This window comes from Urocitellus parryii, chromosome 12 (genome assembly GCF_045843805.1).
Source record: "Urocitellus parryii isolate mUroPar1 chromosome 12, mUroPar1.hap1, whole genome shotgun sequence".
Taxonomy (NCBI): Eukaryota; Metazoa; Chordata; class Mammalia; order Rodentia; family Sciuridae; genus Urocitellus; species Urocitellus parryii.
Window position 1 is genome coordinate 61,676,541 of NC_135542.1, and position 15,738 is coordinate 61,692,278.

General features: G+C 37.9%; 1 protein-coding gene across 2 annotated transcripts in view; it reads left to right on the forward strand.

The window, feature by feature from the left end:
* Positions 1-15,738, forward strand: part of Arhgef33 (Rho guanine nucleotide exchange factor 33) — a 49,442-nt gene that overhangs the window by 20,013 nt on the left and 13,691 nt on the right. For both annotated transcript variants that reach the window (XM_026410123.2, XM_077792154.1), the window contains exons 8-13: positions 1,575-1,704; positions 7,209-7,341; positions 8,820-8,903; positions 10,195-10,278; positions 13,586-13,734; positions 14,707-14,871. In XM_026410123.2, coding sequence (XP_026265908.1) covers positions 1,575-1,704; positions 7,209-7,341; positions 8,820-8,903; positions 10,195-10,278; positions 13,586-13,734; positions 14,707-14,871 — 745 coding nt within the window. The remainder of the gene's footprint in view (positions 1-1,574; positions 1,705-7,208; positions 7,342-8,819; positions 8,904-10,194; positions 10,279-13,585; positions 13,735-14,706; positions 14,872-15,738) is intronic.

Below are 15,738 nucleotides of genomic sequence, written 5' to 3' on the forward strand. Positions count from 1 at the left end.
TTGAATGTTACCCTGTTTTTCTACCTGGTTTTGTTGAGTCTCTTTCTCTTTATTCTTGGTGTGCTTAAGTTTCCATGGTGATGTGCTGTGCCTTCCAATGATTTGAGAGTCTTTTTGTTTAATTACGCAGAATACAATGGTCCCTTTCCTTTGGGAATACATGGCCTGGATTTTTTTTTTCTACTATTACTTTGGTAATATCCTTCCACCATTTTTTTTTCATTTTCTTTGAAGCTTCTAATAATTTGAATTTGAATCTCTTAGACCGAATTGTTCAACTGCCATATTTTCTCTCCTATTTTTCTTCAATATCCTCTTTCTTCTTATTTTTATCTGGGGGAGATTTCATTGACTTTATCTTCTACCCTTTTTATTTATGCTATTTTAAAACAAATGCCCAAAAGTTTCTTTTTAAAAGCATTCTGTCTTTTTAAAAATAGCATCTTGGGCTGGGGATGTGGCTCAAGCGGTAGCGCGCTCGCCTAGCATGCGTGCGGCCCGGGTTCGATCCTCAGCACCACATACAAAAAAAAAACGAAGATGTTGTGTCCGCCGAGAACTAAAAAATAAATAAATGTTAAAATTCTCTCTCTCTCTCTGTCCCTCTCTCTCTTTAAAAAAAATAAATAAATAAAAAATAAAAATAGCATCTTATAATTGTTAAATGGCTGGAATATTTTTCTCATATCTCTTTGATAATATTAACTATATAATTTTTAAAAGTTTTCATTATATCTTACATTATCTCTGCTTCTTCAGTCTCCCCCATCTTAAATAAATGCACATATACATTTTCCCTCTTTTATGGTATACACTTATTCAAATTCCTGAGTATCTTCAAGAGATTCTTAAAAAAAAAAAAAAAAAAAAAACCTGGAAATTTTGTGTTGTCTAAGCTTTTAATAAATGGGCTTCATTACAGATGGTGAATCGGATAGCAAATGAACTTTTTTGGCAGGTGACCTCTTCATGTCAATTTCTGAGGGCCTTTTTTCCTTGGAAAGTTCAGCTTATCAAGTGGAGGACTCTCTCCCTTGCCTGGAGTGACAAAGCCTGGCTAGTGGCAATTCTGGGTCCTGCAGGGGAAGGGAACCCAGGGGAATCTCACTGTTCAGAATGCAGGTGGCCTTCTGTGAGTGCCCTTGTTTTCATATTAGCATCTCAACCCTGCCCTCTGGAGTTGTTAGCCCAGATCCCAGAGAAAGGGCTTCTCTAGTTTCACTTTTCCCATTTCCCAAGGGATGGAAGTGAGGAAGCCAGTGAGAATCTGTGTGTTCAACGTACCTACGTAGACTTTTGACCATTTCACTAGTTGGCAGTGGCCCTTACTTGCACTTTCTTGGTGTATCTAGTCCTTGAATCTTTCTGCTGCTTCTCAGTAGATTCTCTATCTGCAGACAGGAGTGTGTCCTTTGCTCTGCTGAATGAATTATCCTGCCTCCATTCTGTTTTCCGTCTTCCAAAAATTTGCTGTCTTTTTTCTGCTTTTGATATCTTTTTATTGCTTTCTGTCATTTTGTAGGATTTGGGAGGGAATGACTAACAAAAATTCCCTCTTTGGTTTGTTTTTAAAGCCAAAAGACAAACTGTGGCTCTAGAACTGCTTGAATCTGAAAGAAAATATGTTATTAACATCTCTCTGATCCTGAAGATAAAGGCAACATTCCAGGGGTCAGATGGAAAGAGGAATTCCAAAGAGAGAAGGTATCCATGTATTCATTGCCTTTGCTTTTCAGATTGATTAGGATTTAAGGTAAGTTGTTCACCATTTCCACCTTGGGAATTCTGGGGCCTACAATGAGTTCTAGAAATAATCTTTGAAAAAACAATAAGCAATGATAGCAGGTAACTCCTGGAAAATCTCAAACTTAGATTCTCAGCAGGTAAGAAAATGAGTATAGTCTCCAGGGCCGGCAGTGTCTCTGATATGGTGACAAAGAACTTAAATGGCATAGTACAGTGACACAGCCATGTCAATATTTAGAGGAGCTCAATTGACAATAGCCAAGCTATAGAATCAATCTAGGTTGCCTTATAACAGATGAATGGATAAAGAAAATATGGTATATATACACAGTAAAATATTACTCAGCCATAAAGAAGAATGAAATTATGGCATTTGCTGGTAAATGGAGAATATCGTGCTAAGTGGAATAAGCCAGTCCTAAAAAGCCAAAGGCAGAATGTTCTCTCTGATGTGTAGATGCTAACCCACAACAAGGGAGGGGAAGAATAGAAGTTCATTGGATTAGACAAAGGGGAACAAAGGGAAGAGAGTGGGCATGGAATAGGAAAGACTATGGAATGAATTGGACATAACATTCCTGTCCTTATATATGAATACATGAGCAATATATCTCCACATCATGTACAGCCACAATAATGGGATCCTAACTGGAACAAGTTATATTTATTCTATGTGTGTATACTGTGTCAAAATATACTCTGTCACGTATATCTAGAAGAACGAATTAAAAAAAAAAAAGAACTTAAAGAGAGGCATTGCTCCCTGTTGCCATGGATCACAGGTCTCAAAGAGGTACAAGGAAATGGATATAGTGGGTCTGAAGCATTAAGTAGCCATTGGATAAATGACACTGGAATGATATAACTCTTCAGGTGCTCCCACAGTACCAGGTCACTTCTAAGATTGCGTGTGCGTGCGCGATCACACACCTGTGTTGTGGGGCAGTGCTCTAAAGTGTAGGTAAAGTATTGTAACAGCTACTATCCCTAATGTTACACACCTCAATCTATACCTGTTCATAGTGTAGATTTTCTCGTTCACTCTCTGTTCAGAGAAAGCAGGAAGGAAAAAGGTAAGACTTGGTGAAGAAGACTAATGTAATAAAGATGAAATGATCCAGAACAATTGAGGCAGGCAAAGGCCAATCCAAATGAATGGATGGGGAGCCCCTAATTATATTTTTCTGCTCCCTACCATGCCCCTAATTTTGCTTGACTTTGCAGCTCCCAGCAATATACCATGTCACCAGAACACAATGCTCCTCCTATCTAAATGACTAAAGTGAGGAAATATTCCCCGACAAACTCACAAGTGCCTTGACTATTTTCAAGGATCATATTACTGTAAAACTGAGGTGAACAAAATTTAAAGTAATAATGAACAGAAAGGATAATGTGACACATTTAAAGCTGTGACCAATAGAGGTTCTGGACTGGGCTTCACCTTCTCTCGGTGGCCACCTGGATTCTCACAGTTCCTTCCCATCCCCTCTGACCATTGATTTGTCCCTTCTAGATACCAATACAGCTTATCTAACCCTCCCACCTCTCATTCAGGGTTCTGGGAAGTTTCTAACCTCTAGGGTTTTGTTTTTATTGGCTATTGCTAAATACCTGCTCAGTTTACGTTAATCAAATCTAAAGGTGAGTCTACCTTTTGGTGTGGCTTTGCTTCCATGTCTGAGAATCCTAACCAGCAGAGTCTCTTCCTAGTTTCTGTCAATTTGGGAAACTAGGACAAGAATGGGAAAAGAGAAAAAGAGAGTTGTTAGCAGGTCCTATGCTAGGCACTTGATTTTAACTTCATGAAATCTTCACCAGACTTGGGGCTAGTGATGTCAGTAGCATGTGTGAGGCTCTGGGTTCCATTCCCAGGACCACAAAAACAATTAATAAAATACAAAATGCTGTGATTTCTACCTTATGGATGAAGAAACTAAGATCTAGAGAAGTTTAAAGCCACATAGACAATTAGTGCGAGAATTCAAATGCAGACCTGTATGACCTGGAACCTTGTACTCTTTCCATGTCAGACAGTTTCTAAGGACCTTGTGGTTTCAAAGACACCACTTCAACTAACAGGAATAGGAAACATTTCTCCAAAAGCAAGAGGCACAAATTTATCTCTTCCTATTTCAAAATTCAGGCTTTTCTCTTGAACAACCCAAAAGTTCTTACTTCGGATCTCAATTGACCTGCCAAATAGAGATGCTAAATATATTTGTAGCTGTCAAAATAGTAGGGTCCTTTTTACTTGCTGTCACTTCCTATTTTTCTGACATTCTCTCATTCTGACATTACTCTCTATAACTGAGTAAGAAGAAGTAGATCCCTCTCCCAAACTTTGAGATTAAAAAAATTAAAGCTTCATATAATCCTCAACAAAAGATAGTTATTTCATATTAGTTATTTACCAAGCTAGCCCTCTTTTCTTTTTGTAAACAAAGCAGAGAAAAAGCATCAATTCCATATTCTTGATACTCAAAATGAATCTCTAAGCCGGTCGTGGTGGCGCACATCTGTAATCCCAGTGGCTTGGGAAGCTGAGACAGGAGGATCATGAGTTCAAAGCCAGCCTCAGCAAAAAGCGAGGTGCTAAGCAACTCAGTGAGACCCTGTCTCTAATAAAATACCAAAGAGGGCTGGGGATGTGGCTCAGTGGTCAAGTTTCTCTGAGTTCAATCCCTGGTACCAAAAAAAAAAAAAAAAAAAAAAAGAATCTCTGGTTCTGAGTGTGGCAGTGTTGTCATTTATCTACCCTAGAATTAAATTTTCATTATCCTTTTTCCTAAGCCTTTCTGAAGCCTCTGTGTACTTTAAATGGACCTATTGGTATTCTCCATGCAAAGGTGAAAATAAATTTATTAACATTTACTGCCTTTTCCATCACAAACTGCAAGCCTTTGGCACTTTCTACCCTATTAGAAAGTAACCTGGGTTGAAAATAAAAACCACGACAACTACAACTTGACACTCAAACCTGACATTGCCACATCTCAAACTAAAATAAAGCTTTAGGTTTTCCCTAGGAGGGAAAAGAAGTGACTTGCTCAAGAGCTGCCTCAGCCTGTCTCGAGGCAGCCTGTGCCTGGCGGAATGGGCTGGAAGCTGCAAGCACATGCTCCCAGCTGAAGCTTGGGCAGATCTTGTTGGAAGATCACAAAAGTTGGAGTTCTGGGCTGTTTTTTGGTCTGACTCACCTAGATAGGTTAGACCTTAACATTAAACACCTGTCTAAATACTTATGGGGAGGATTGCCATTTAGCCTGATAAGCTAAACTCCAGTTGCCACATCCACCCAGAACTGAACCAGCTCTGTGCTATAGATAGCCACCAGGTGGCACATATTTAATTATCCATGCCCATCCAATATGGTTGTAGTGTTCTGTACCTGAAGCCCAGAAGTTATTTTAGCCTACTACTGGACTGGCAAGAGAAAATTTATTAACTTAAAATTATAGCCTCTGGGTAGGCAAAAATGTTTTTGCATCTAGACTTTTGCTGATACAAGTGTTTTACTCTGTTAGCACCATCAGTTGTGCTTTCCTCCACCAGGTTTATGGTCTTTTCCCAGCCTTTCTACATGGCTTCTAGCAACCCCTCCAAATTTCTCTCTGGTCTAGACAGGGATTACTAAGACCTTCCAAGTCCATCATCCTATCTGTACAGCTCAGATGGAGAGGTCTCTCATCTGATACTTAGGATCAGCAACCTTTGCATATGTGGAGACTCATTGAACAGAAGGTGGAGGGAATGGAATGGAAGGTTTCCTTGTATATTAGTCAGGATTCTCTAGAGGAACAATCAACAGGATCTATCTATCTGATTATGAAAAGGGGATTTATTAGATTGGCTTACAGGATCAGAAGCCAAATAGTCCCACATTGGTCAACTGTTGAGTGGAGGACTGGAGAAATTAGTAGCTGCTCAGTCCAAGAAGCCGGAGTCTAAGAAGAGGAGAAAACTATGATTCAGTCCCAGTTCACGACTAGAGGCTGGACACTCCCTGGAGACTGGTCAGAGTCTGCTTTGGAAGAGAGAAGGAGCTGAAATCCAGTGTCCTCAGGTGATCTCAGCAGCCGTCTAAGCAGCTGCTCAAGAAGAATGAGTTTTAATCTACATTGATTTTCTCCTTCTTCCATCTTTTTTCCATCCAGGTCCCCAGCCTTTTGGACTAAACCATCTACATTCAGGGCAGGTCTCACCCTTTGGTTTGCTCTTCCACATAATAATTATCTCTGGAAACACCCTCGTCAATGTACCCAAAAGTCTCTTAACTTTAGGCATTTATTAATCCAATCAAATTGGTAATCCCAGTTAACTATCATAGTTTGTATCTTTCATAGGGGATCTTGGTACCTTATTCGGTTTGTTTGTCTTCGCTGAGTTACAGCCACAGGGAAGTCTTTGGAAATGGGTTGAAAAATCCAACCCATTCTTCTCAATTTGATGTCCTTTCTACTTTTCCAGGAAAATTCTGCTTGTTGGCAAATCACCCCAGTTGTCCACTAATTTGCTCCCATTAGAACCTGAGAAAGTATTTAAATAAGTTCAGCACTCAGTGACAAGTAGGCCATCGCTTTCATCTTTCTTAAATTTGTTGTGTTGAAAGCATAGGGAACCTACTTTCAATTTACTTCTCTTTTCCACTCTACCTTTCTCTGACTTCTCTCTTCCTCCCTTCATTTCCTCTGGGGGGAAAATGATCCATATTAAGAGGAAGAGGAAAGAGATTTGAGGGTGGGAAAGAGATTCTGTGAAACTCCAAGGAGTACCAGGACATCCCTGGTCTCTAGCCTCTGCAGGCAAGACTTTGTCTTTGCCCAGTTTGCCTCTTAGGAACTGAAAGAAAGGGGAAAAGAGACCCTCTCATTGCCCCCCAACTCCCTGAGCTTTTAGTTACTAGCTTTAAACAAATTTTTCTACTTACCTAAATAGCAGTCTGCTAGCCAAGAATAACTAAGTGCCACATTAGATGCCGTCATCTACAGCACAAATTAGAATAGATTATTTGCATATTAAATTGGAATAAGTATAAAATATTAAAAAAAGGCTTCCCTTAGAATTTTCACTCTTAGGTATGATAAATAAGAGTGTACCAGGTGAACTTTAAAAAGGTCAATTGAGTGATAGGCTCTTACTATTTGATCAATACACATTTGTATAGGGGCCATCAGTAATGGGGTCTTTTTACAGTGTGAAGGCATCAGCTAAGGTCTATGACAATTTTTTTTTAATCTTAAATGCAGACCTGTAACTCACAGTATTTCAGAGGACTGTGAAAATGTGACCTTCTATATTTATCCCTACCCCTGCCCCCATGCTAGGGGTTTCATCCAGGGCCTCATGCATGCCAGGGGACCACTTACCACGGAGCCACATCCCCAGGCCCTTAATTTATGCTTGTAGGATCTTTTCTTCTCTACACCTGGCACGTGTTTCTTTCTGTGCTCTGTTTCAAGCCTCTTCCCTGGGTCTTTACGGTACATTGTCCAGCAGCACCTGGATTTGCTTCATGCACTGCAGGAAAGGGTCCTGAAATGGCCACGCCAAGGAGTTCTTGGAGATTTATTCCTTAAACTAACAAATGATGAGGTAAGCCATTTTTTAAATCCTCCTCTACAACTTTAATTATATTGATCTGTGTTTCCCTCATCTGCTTCTCTTAACGGAGAATCTAAAAAAGAGTGATTTTCAGAGGAACTACTACTAACTTCCTTATTCTACAATTACTGAATAAGATTCAGAGAGATTTTAAAGGCTTTTCTGAAATCACCCAGCTTGCTGGGTAATGAGATATCTGTGTGACTGGAAACATGGTAGGTCTTTTAACTTCTGGTTCATAACTTTATATAGAACTATAACTGACTTCACTGAAAATGCAAGTATATATGATTATATGTGTTTCTGTTCATATACTCATGCTCATAAATATGCATACATACTTGTAAAATAAGCGTATAAGTATATATGTGTGTATTTTCACACATAATTTTCATTCTTTAGAGATTTTTTAAAGTATGACTATTTGTCCTGGATATCTTTTGTTTTCACTTTCTTGGTGAAAGGAAAGGGTGCTAAGTTTTGAAAGTCTATATAATGTTTTACATAGAAAATATGATCCAGACCAAGGCTACAAATTCAAATGTCTGCAGGGCCAGATAGTGACATAAATGAGAGATGTGGGTTAAATGTAATACAATATGGACTGGTGGGAATTACACCGAATTGCACATATATTTTACTATAAAAATAGCTCACAGTTTTATCCAGTTATTGTTCAGGAAAATGGACTAGAGTTGCCATACTTCTATTTTAAGAGAAGTGAATAATCCACAATTTTGTGTAATTTTTCTTATTTTTAAAACACTGTGTGGGCTACTTACAATTGGTCTGAAAATCAGTTCTTGCCTGTAATCAACCTCTGTATAATGATTCTCAAATGCAGGTAACAACACAAAGTTTACAAATTAGTTGTAGAGAAAAGTAAGTATAATGCTATCTCTCTAATATCCCTTTCACTTGTTTGTAGTCACTGTGATTTCTGGGGCTAAGAATTGTTATATCTGTGAGAATATCACTTTGGAAACTATGTTTTTCTAAGGGAAAATTGCATAGGTGAATATGCACTTAGTTGAAAGATGCAGGTAGTTGAAAACACTGAGAACTGCTGGTCCAGATAATATGAGAAGGGTTGGCCAGTGTTTTTATTTGGATGTAGATAATTAAAATGAAAATGAATTACAAAAACAAAATAAGCATCTTTATCATTGAACAATTTAAAAATACTTTTTCAACTTTAAGACTTTCATTCTGCCCTTAGTTTATTATTTCATGTCATTGAGGTAGGGCCATTGAGTTTTGGTTTCCAAATTGTAGTGATGTTTACATTAAAACCAAAAAGATTTATTAAAAAGATAACACAAACCTCCAAAATACATTAAAGAACACATTAATTGAATGATTAAGATAATCTCTGCCAAGCATTCCTTTTCAATATACATAGCTTTATAAATATATTGTCATTCCTGTTTCCAGGTTCTTACCTTGCATTTTTTGTGTTTCTTTTAAAGAATAACTTCTTGGATTATTATGTTGCCTATTTGAGGGATTTACCAGAATGCATCTCATTGGTTCATGTTGTTGTTCTGAAGGAGGTAAGTTAATTCTATGTGTGTACTGTCTTTTATTGGCATATCATCTATGCCATGTTGCTGATCTACCCAGTCAGTACAGCATGTACACTCTGAGCCTGTTTTCAGGTTAAGGGATTGCCTCAACAGAGCCACTGACACCTTTCCTGGGGCTTTAGGAGCCTACTCAAGATCACTTCTGTTGCTTTGGTCCTTGCCCTGCTTTATTGGACCTCTGTTTTACTTCAATGGAATTATAGGCAACGTAAATAGGTGTTCTAACCAGAACTCTTCAGGTTGCAGCTTTTATGCTGTGTGTGTGTGTGTGTGTGTGTGTGTGTGTGTGTGTGTGTTTCAGGTTTGGAAGATATGAATCTCAATATTAAGTTCAAATCATCTTTTGTCAGTTTATACGATCATAAAGTGACTGTAATCGTGTTGCTTTAAGTGCTACTGCTGTGGTGATATATTAGGTGATCAATAAGTATGTATACATCTATAACACTTCTATTTATTTTAGGTCAATAGGAAAAAACAGTGTCAGAAGCCCCAAAGCTGCAAATTAATCAAGTCTCATAAGAGATAAGAGGCTCTGTCTTGCTTTCTACTTCAAACTTCCACCCCTACTCCCAATCTGGTATAATGACTACTATAAGTTAGCATTCAGCAAATGTTTGGGAAGCAGGAAGGGGAAATGGAGGAAAGGAAAGGCACATAGAGAAAGCCCAACATGTTTTCTGCTTCCAGGCCAAACAACCAATTTCTAATGACATTTCCCTCCAACTCTGATGAAACTCTAAGCCATCCTTAGAGCCTATTAGTAAACCATCATAATGATTACTTGCTGGAGAACTTTAATTAATTAATTGAATTCAAATATAATTTAAGTGCCCATTTCTCTTTTTTAAAAATATTGTTTGGTTGTCAATGGATCTTTATTTTATTTATTTATATGTGGTGCTGAGAATCAAACCCAGTGCCTCACACATGCTAGGCAAGCGCTCTACCACTGAGTCACAACCCCAGTCCTTAAATGCCCATCTCTATTTAGCTCTGTACTAAGATGCAAGTGGGGAAGGAAAGTGTAGTTTGGAAATTTAAGTGGATTCAAAAGACATATATGATACGCTCCTTGCTAAAGAAGAGTTACCTCCTTTGTCATGTCCCTGCACATGTGAAAGATCAATGCTTCATGGTGATCTTTGGCAAGAGAATGCTCTGGGCATAAATCCTTTCTCTGGTGCAACTGACTCCAGGGTTCTGCTGCCAGAGCTGGAGGAACACTGAAAAGTGACTCCACCTTTCTTTCATTCAGGGTGATGAAGAGATTAAATCTGACATCTATACACTGTTTTTTCACATAGTCCAGCGGATCCCTGAATATCTGATACATCTGCAGGTAAGCATTGCAAGGCAAGCCATCAAACTGATTCTCATATTGAAATATTATTTTTGGTTTCCAACTTATACTGTAAAGGTTCAAGGAATCATTAATATTTCCAAGTGTTTACATGGCTTATATTATTATGACTACCCCATACCTCATCCTACTCTGTGGGATAAGCTAAAAATCTCGTATCTCCAAAAATCTTTTTTTTTTTTTTTTTTTACCAAGGATTAAACTTATGGGCAGTTGACCACTGAGCCACATCCCCAGCCCTATTTTGTATTTTCTTCAGAAACAGGGCCTCACTGAGTTGCTTAGTGCCTTGCTTTAGCTGAGGCTGGCTTTCAACTCTTGATCTTCCTGCTTCAGCCTCTAGAGCCACTGGTGACACAGGCGTGCACCAAGTGCCTGGCTCCAAAAATATCTTGACTTATGATGACTGACTTTGAGTTTTATCTTTATTTATGAGCCATGTCCCCCTCTGGTGGCCCAGGATTGAAACACTTTATTTAGTGCCATCTACTTTGGCTCTACAGTCATCTAAATGTCAGCTCTTGGTGTCTAAATTTCTATTTAACCTGCCCACTTAATTGCTATCCCGATTACTTTCACTTGACTCAAGTCAAAAGTTTTACTTTACAATGCTTATACTTTATGTCACAGAAGAGTAATGAAGAAGCTGATGAGCAAATTTCTTCACACTATTTTCCCACAGGGTTTGAGGCATATTGGAGGAAGTAGACCCTAGAGACTCATCAATCTCTTACTAGTCCCTCTTCTTCCAATCACCCACCTGTTCTGCTTTAACTACTGACTGGTTTTTGAAGTAATTCAGCAAAAACATCTTAGAAATACTTGTGATTAATCTTAGATGGAAGCAGTCCAATGTCAATATTGAGGTTTTCTAAATTTTGTATGGCTTTAAGGCCTAATAGCATTTTCTCATAATAATTATATTATTACTTAATATAATTCCTTTCAAAAATCCCATAAGATAGGAATCATTGTTACCATTTTTTAGATGAGAATATGAAGGGCCAAAGAAGTAAGTAATATGCCTAAGTTCTTATCTAGCGGTGAAAAACTAGGGCTGAAGTCCAGGTCTTGCAAGTGTTAGAATATGGTAAATAAGCCCTGGTTATACCTTGTGATTTAAGTTCAAAGCCTTCCTCCATTACTTACTAGATATGTGATTTAGTAAAGATCACTTAATTTCTCTGAACCCCCAATTTTCTTATTTGCTAAAGAGAGATAATAATTATACCTGTCTAACTAGGTTGTGGTAAAAATTAAATGGGGTAATATATATAAACGACTCAGTTCCTGACAAGAAGTATTAAACCAATGTTAGAGAGAGAGAGCTAATGCAGCTTTCTCTGGGTCATCTTTTATTGCAAATTTTCTCATCATTATAGATTCAGAATACGTCATTGATTATACAATTTAAAATTTTTGCCAAGACATGACATTTCCTTAACCATGATTAGGGGTACAAAAAATGTGACATTAATTTACATTTTTCCAGGATATGACCTTTAGTTATTTAATTATTAAAAGTACAGAATCATTAATAAAATGCATCACTAATTTACATTTTTCAGATTTTTCCAAGATTTACTATTTTTCCCAAGATATGCTATTTTCTTATTAACTAATGCCAAACTATGTAACCAGACTCTAAGTCTCCTAATCTATCATTAACCTTTAAGTTTAAAGTACACCTTTACTTTATTTCTAATCTAAAGTTCCCATCTAAAAAAGTTCCCTTAAATCTTATACTTAAAATATCCTAAAGTTTATAAGTCATTCTTAAAACATATCAGAAACCCATACAACTAAAAACTTAAGAATTTCTAAACCAAAAATCTAAATAGGATAATATTTCTAACATTATTCTAAAAATATCTTATAAAGCTTCTTTAATTAATTCCTAAATTTATTCTCATAAAACTGGTTGAGCTGCTTTTTCAAAGAGTTTCTTTGTTTCTCAGTCAAGGTGCACTAGTTCTCATATCTTTATAATCTTTCTCAAAAGAAAGTAAGTTCTAAAATCAGTCCACTTCCCGCCAATATTAACTATGCTCATCATAAATCCCTATATAAAGTAAAAAAGGGTTTATAAAAAGAGAAGAATATATCTTTATATGTTTTAACTTTCCTAAGTGTATAATATAACTTTCCTTAATCAAAAATGAGACTACATATGGTGGGCTTTGTAAAATAAGCATAATGATTAGGTTTTCTAAGAGGCTGGAAATATGGGCTTGGGTTCTAGTTGATATAATCAATGTGGTGCCCAAAATTCTCGTGACCTTTCAGAGAATGATTGTTGTCAATTATCAGATTTGTCCTCAATGTACCGAGATAGAAGAACAGCCTTCTACTTTGACCTTGATATGCTGAGGGGTAGTAGAACAGCCTTCAAGGCATGAACTACCTGTTATGTTCTAGCCATCTGAAATTTGTTTGGCATTTAACATACTCATGCCTCCTGTCAGAAACATAAGCATGAAAATGAAAAGTCCCAATTACATAAAAAAAGGGTCTTATGGTTTCGGTTTCCCACCAACCAGTGCGGCTTTGCCAGCATTCATCCTCACTGTGACCCTGTCAAGACAGTGGGAGAGCGGCTTTGCCAGCACTTATTTTCACTGTGACCCTGTCAAGACAGTGAGTGGGGGATGGCCTTCACCAGGGAGGGTCCAGGCTTACTTATTTATAACAACTCACTCTCATGAGAACTAACCATCTTCATAAGACCAGCATTAATCCCTTTAAGAGTGTGGTCAGTCACCTAATCATATCTCACTAAGCCCCACCTCTCAAAGGTCCTACCAACTTTCAATACCACTACATCATATGCCAAGCTTCGAGCACATGAACCCATAGGGAATAAACCATATCCAAACCATAGCAACAAGCAATGTAATAGGAGAGGTCACCAGGCCAGGTTTGATGATAATCACCCATCCACCAACCACCCCTACCTGCCTGTCTTGATGCCTGACATTCTCATCAGTAGTCTGACTCATTTGAATTAAGACATTAATTATAGTAATTGTTAGAATGCCTCTACTATTTCAGAGATCTAATTCATAGATCCTTCTAACTTTCCAGTTGGAACTGTAATGACTTATTTTCCCTTGGAATGGTGGACAGAGAACAGCAAATTTGACATTCTAGTTTATTAGATGGGTCATATGTATTGTTTTTTTGACTAAAAGGCTATCAAACTTAAAATAGGTCCAAGTAAGATGCAGAAGAGACAAAACAACTTTTCCTTCTTCTTATATAATGCTTCCTTTTTCTCTCCATGAAGAATGTCCTCAAGTTCACAGAGCAAGAACATCCTGACTATTACCTACTACTGGTGTGCGTTCAGCGTCTCCGAGTATTTATCTCACACTATACCCTGCTGTTTCAGTGCAATGAGGATTTGCTTATTCAGAAACGGAAAAAGCTCAAGAAGTAAGTTTCTGATAATTCAATTGGGAAGGTCTATCAAAGGTTCTGAGAATAGGTTACATAGACCAGTCAAATGTAGGTATCTGTCACAAGTAACCACATTGTGGTTATGTGGCTGAGATACAGTGGTGGGAGGTAGGAGAGAGTAGGAGAGGTGCCCAGACAGTACAGGAGGGAAACACCTATAACCTGGTCGAAATTACTTTAGAAAAAGAGCATTTTCACTCTAATGCCCTCTCATGTTAACTACCTCAAAAATAGTTCAGTTTCCCTAAACTTATCAGGTACAAAATCACAGTTTAAGGGCCAAAGATCATTTCCTTCATCAATCTAGTGAACATTTATTGAGCCCCTGTTCTATTATTCTACACACTGAATACATTGCAATGAACAAAATGGTCAGAAACCCCTGCCACATGGAGCTTACTTTTCATAGTTGGACAGTGAACAAATAAGTTAGATGTTAATAAGTGCTATGTATAAAAGTAAAGCAAATGATGTGGGGAAAGAGTTTGAAGAAAGAGAAGGTTAGGAAACTTCTGGGCTCCAAAGGGAACTGATGCAACCCATAGCATAGCTTCCTGATGACCTGGAATTCAATAACAATCAATAACAATCAAGATTCAATAACAATCTTCAAAGTTAGAAGAGTCAGATCAACCTTATCCCAACCCACTTGATGGAAAATAGAATTATTTCTGTCACAGCTTCAGACCAGAAAAGATGCTCTCTCAAGTCAGGGCTCTTCTAATAGCATGCATCTCTCAATACTACCCCCTACCCCCAATCTCTTGTCAGCCAGTTAATCAGAATCCATACTTGTAACCAGGTTGCTTACCTGATTTTAGACCGCCCTGGAGAAAGAGAAAGCTCACAACAAGGGTCATCTGAGAATTCTTTCTTAGCATAATCTGTGCATTTAGAGAGCCACTTTCCCCTTGTACAACCTGAGAATCTTTACTTCTATCCTGTTAGGTCATCAATGGCAAAGCTATACAAAGGGCTGGCTTCCCAGTGTGCAAATGCTGGCCAAGATGCTTCCCCTACTGCAGGCCCTGAGGCTGTCCGAGACGGTGGGATCCACTCAGAAGAGATTCTGCAACCCTACCCATCTGCTCCCAGTTCTGGCCCCACTGTCACGTAAGCACCTATTGCTATGGAAAGGCTGATGGCAATGCCCTTAGTCCCAGGCAGTTTGTGTGGGTTAGTAGGCTGATCTGGAAAGGAGTATATCTACAGAACTCTTCCTCTTTACCCCATCAGGCCTATCTGTGACAGCTAAGCAGTTGACTAGATGCTTTGTTTCAAGAGAAAGACACTAATTTTGAGAGACTGGCCTACAGTGGGAATAGAGATAGAAAGTGTAAGTTTACTTTGTGGATTACTCCAACTCTTGAGACAGTGATAAAGCCTTTTATCTTCCTTGAAGTGCAACAAACAGAGCTCCAAAATGAAATATCTAGCATTTTATCCCAGACTGAACAACATGGCTATCATTACACTCCGTGCAAAGAAAATAAAATTCAATAACAATCTTCAAAGTTAGAAGAGTCAGATCAAGATTCCATTTCACTATTTCTTTTCACATCTATAAATGTAAGACCTAATTTTCATTTTAGGATCACCAAAGTAAGATACTCTGGTGTCTTACTTTTTTATATATTTCTGAGGTAAGAATTTAAATATGAATAAATTAGAACACTACTTTGAATCAATGTGGAGTTGTCCATTTACATCTGTCTGGCAGCTGAAGCAAAACTGGAAAGTCCCCTCTGATGGGTATACTATACTACATTGTAACCTATGTAAACTATTCACTATTCATGATCCCTCCCCAAACAAATGAACAAAACCTTCCATGATATTGGGCATATTCAGAGCGGAAACTCTTAAAACAGTATTAATGCTTTGTGGGTGGAAGTTTGGGGTTACTTAGCATCATTATAGCCATAGTTTTTTTTTTTTTAAATTAAGAAAAATTTAAATTTACCCAAGTACAATGAACCC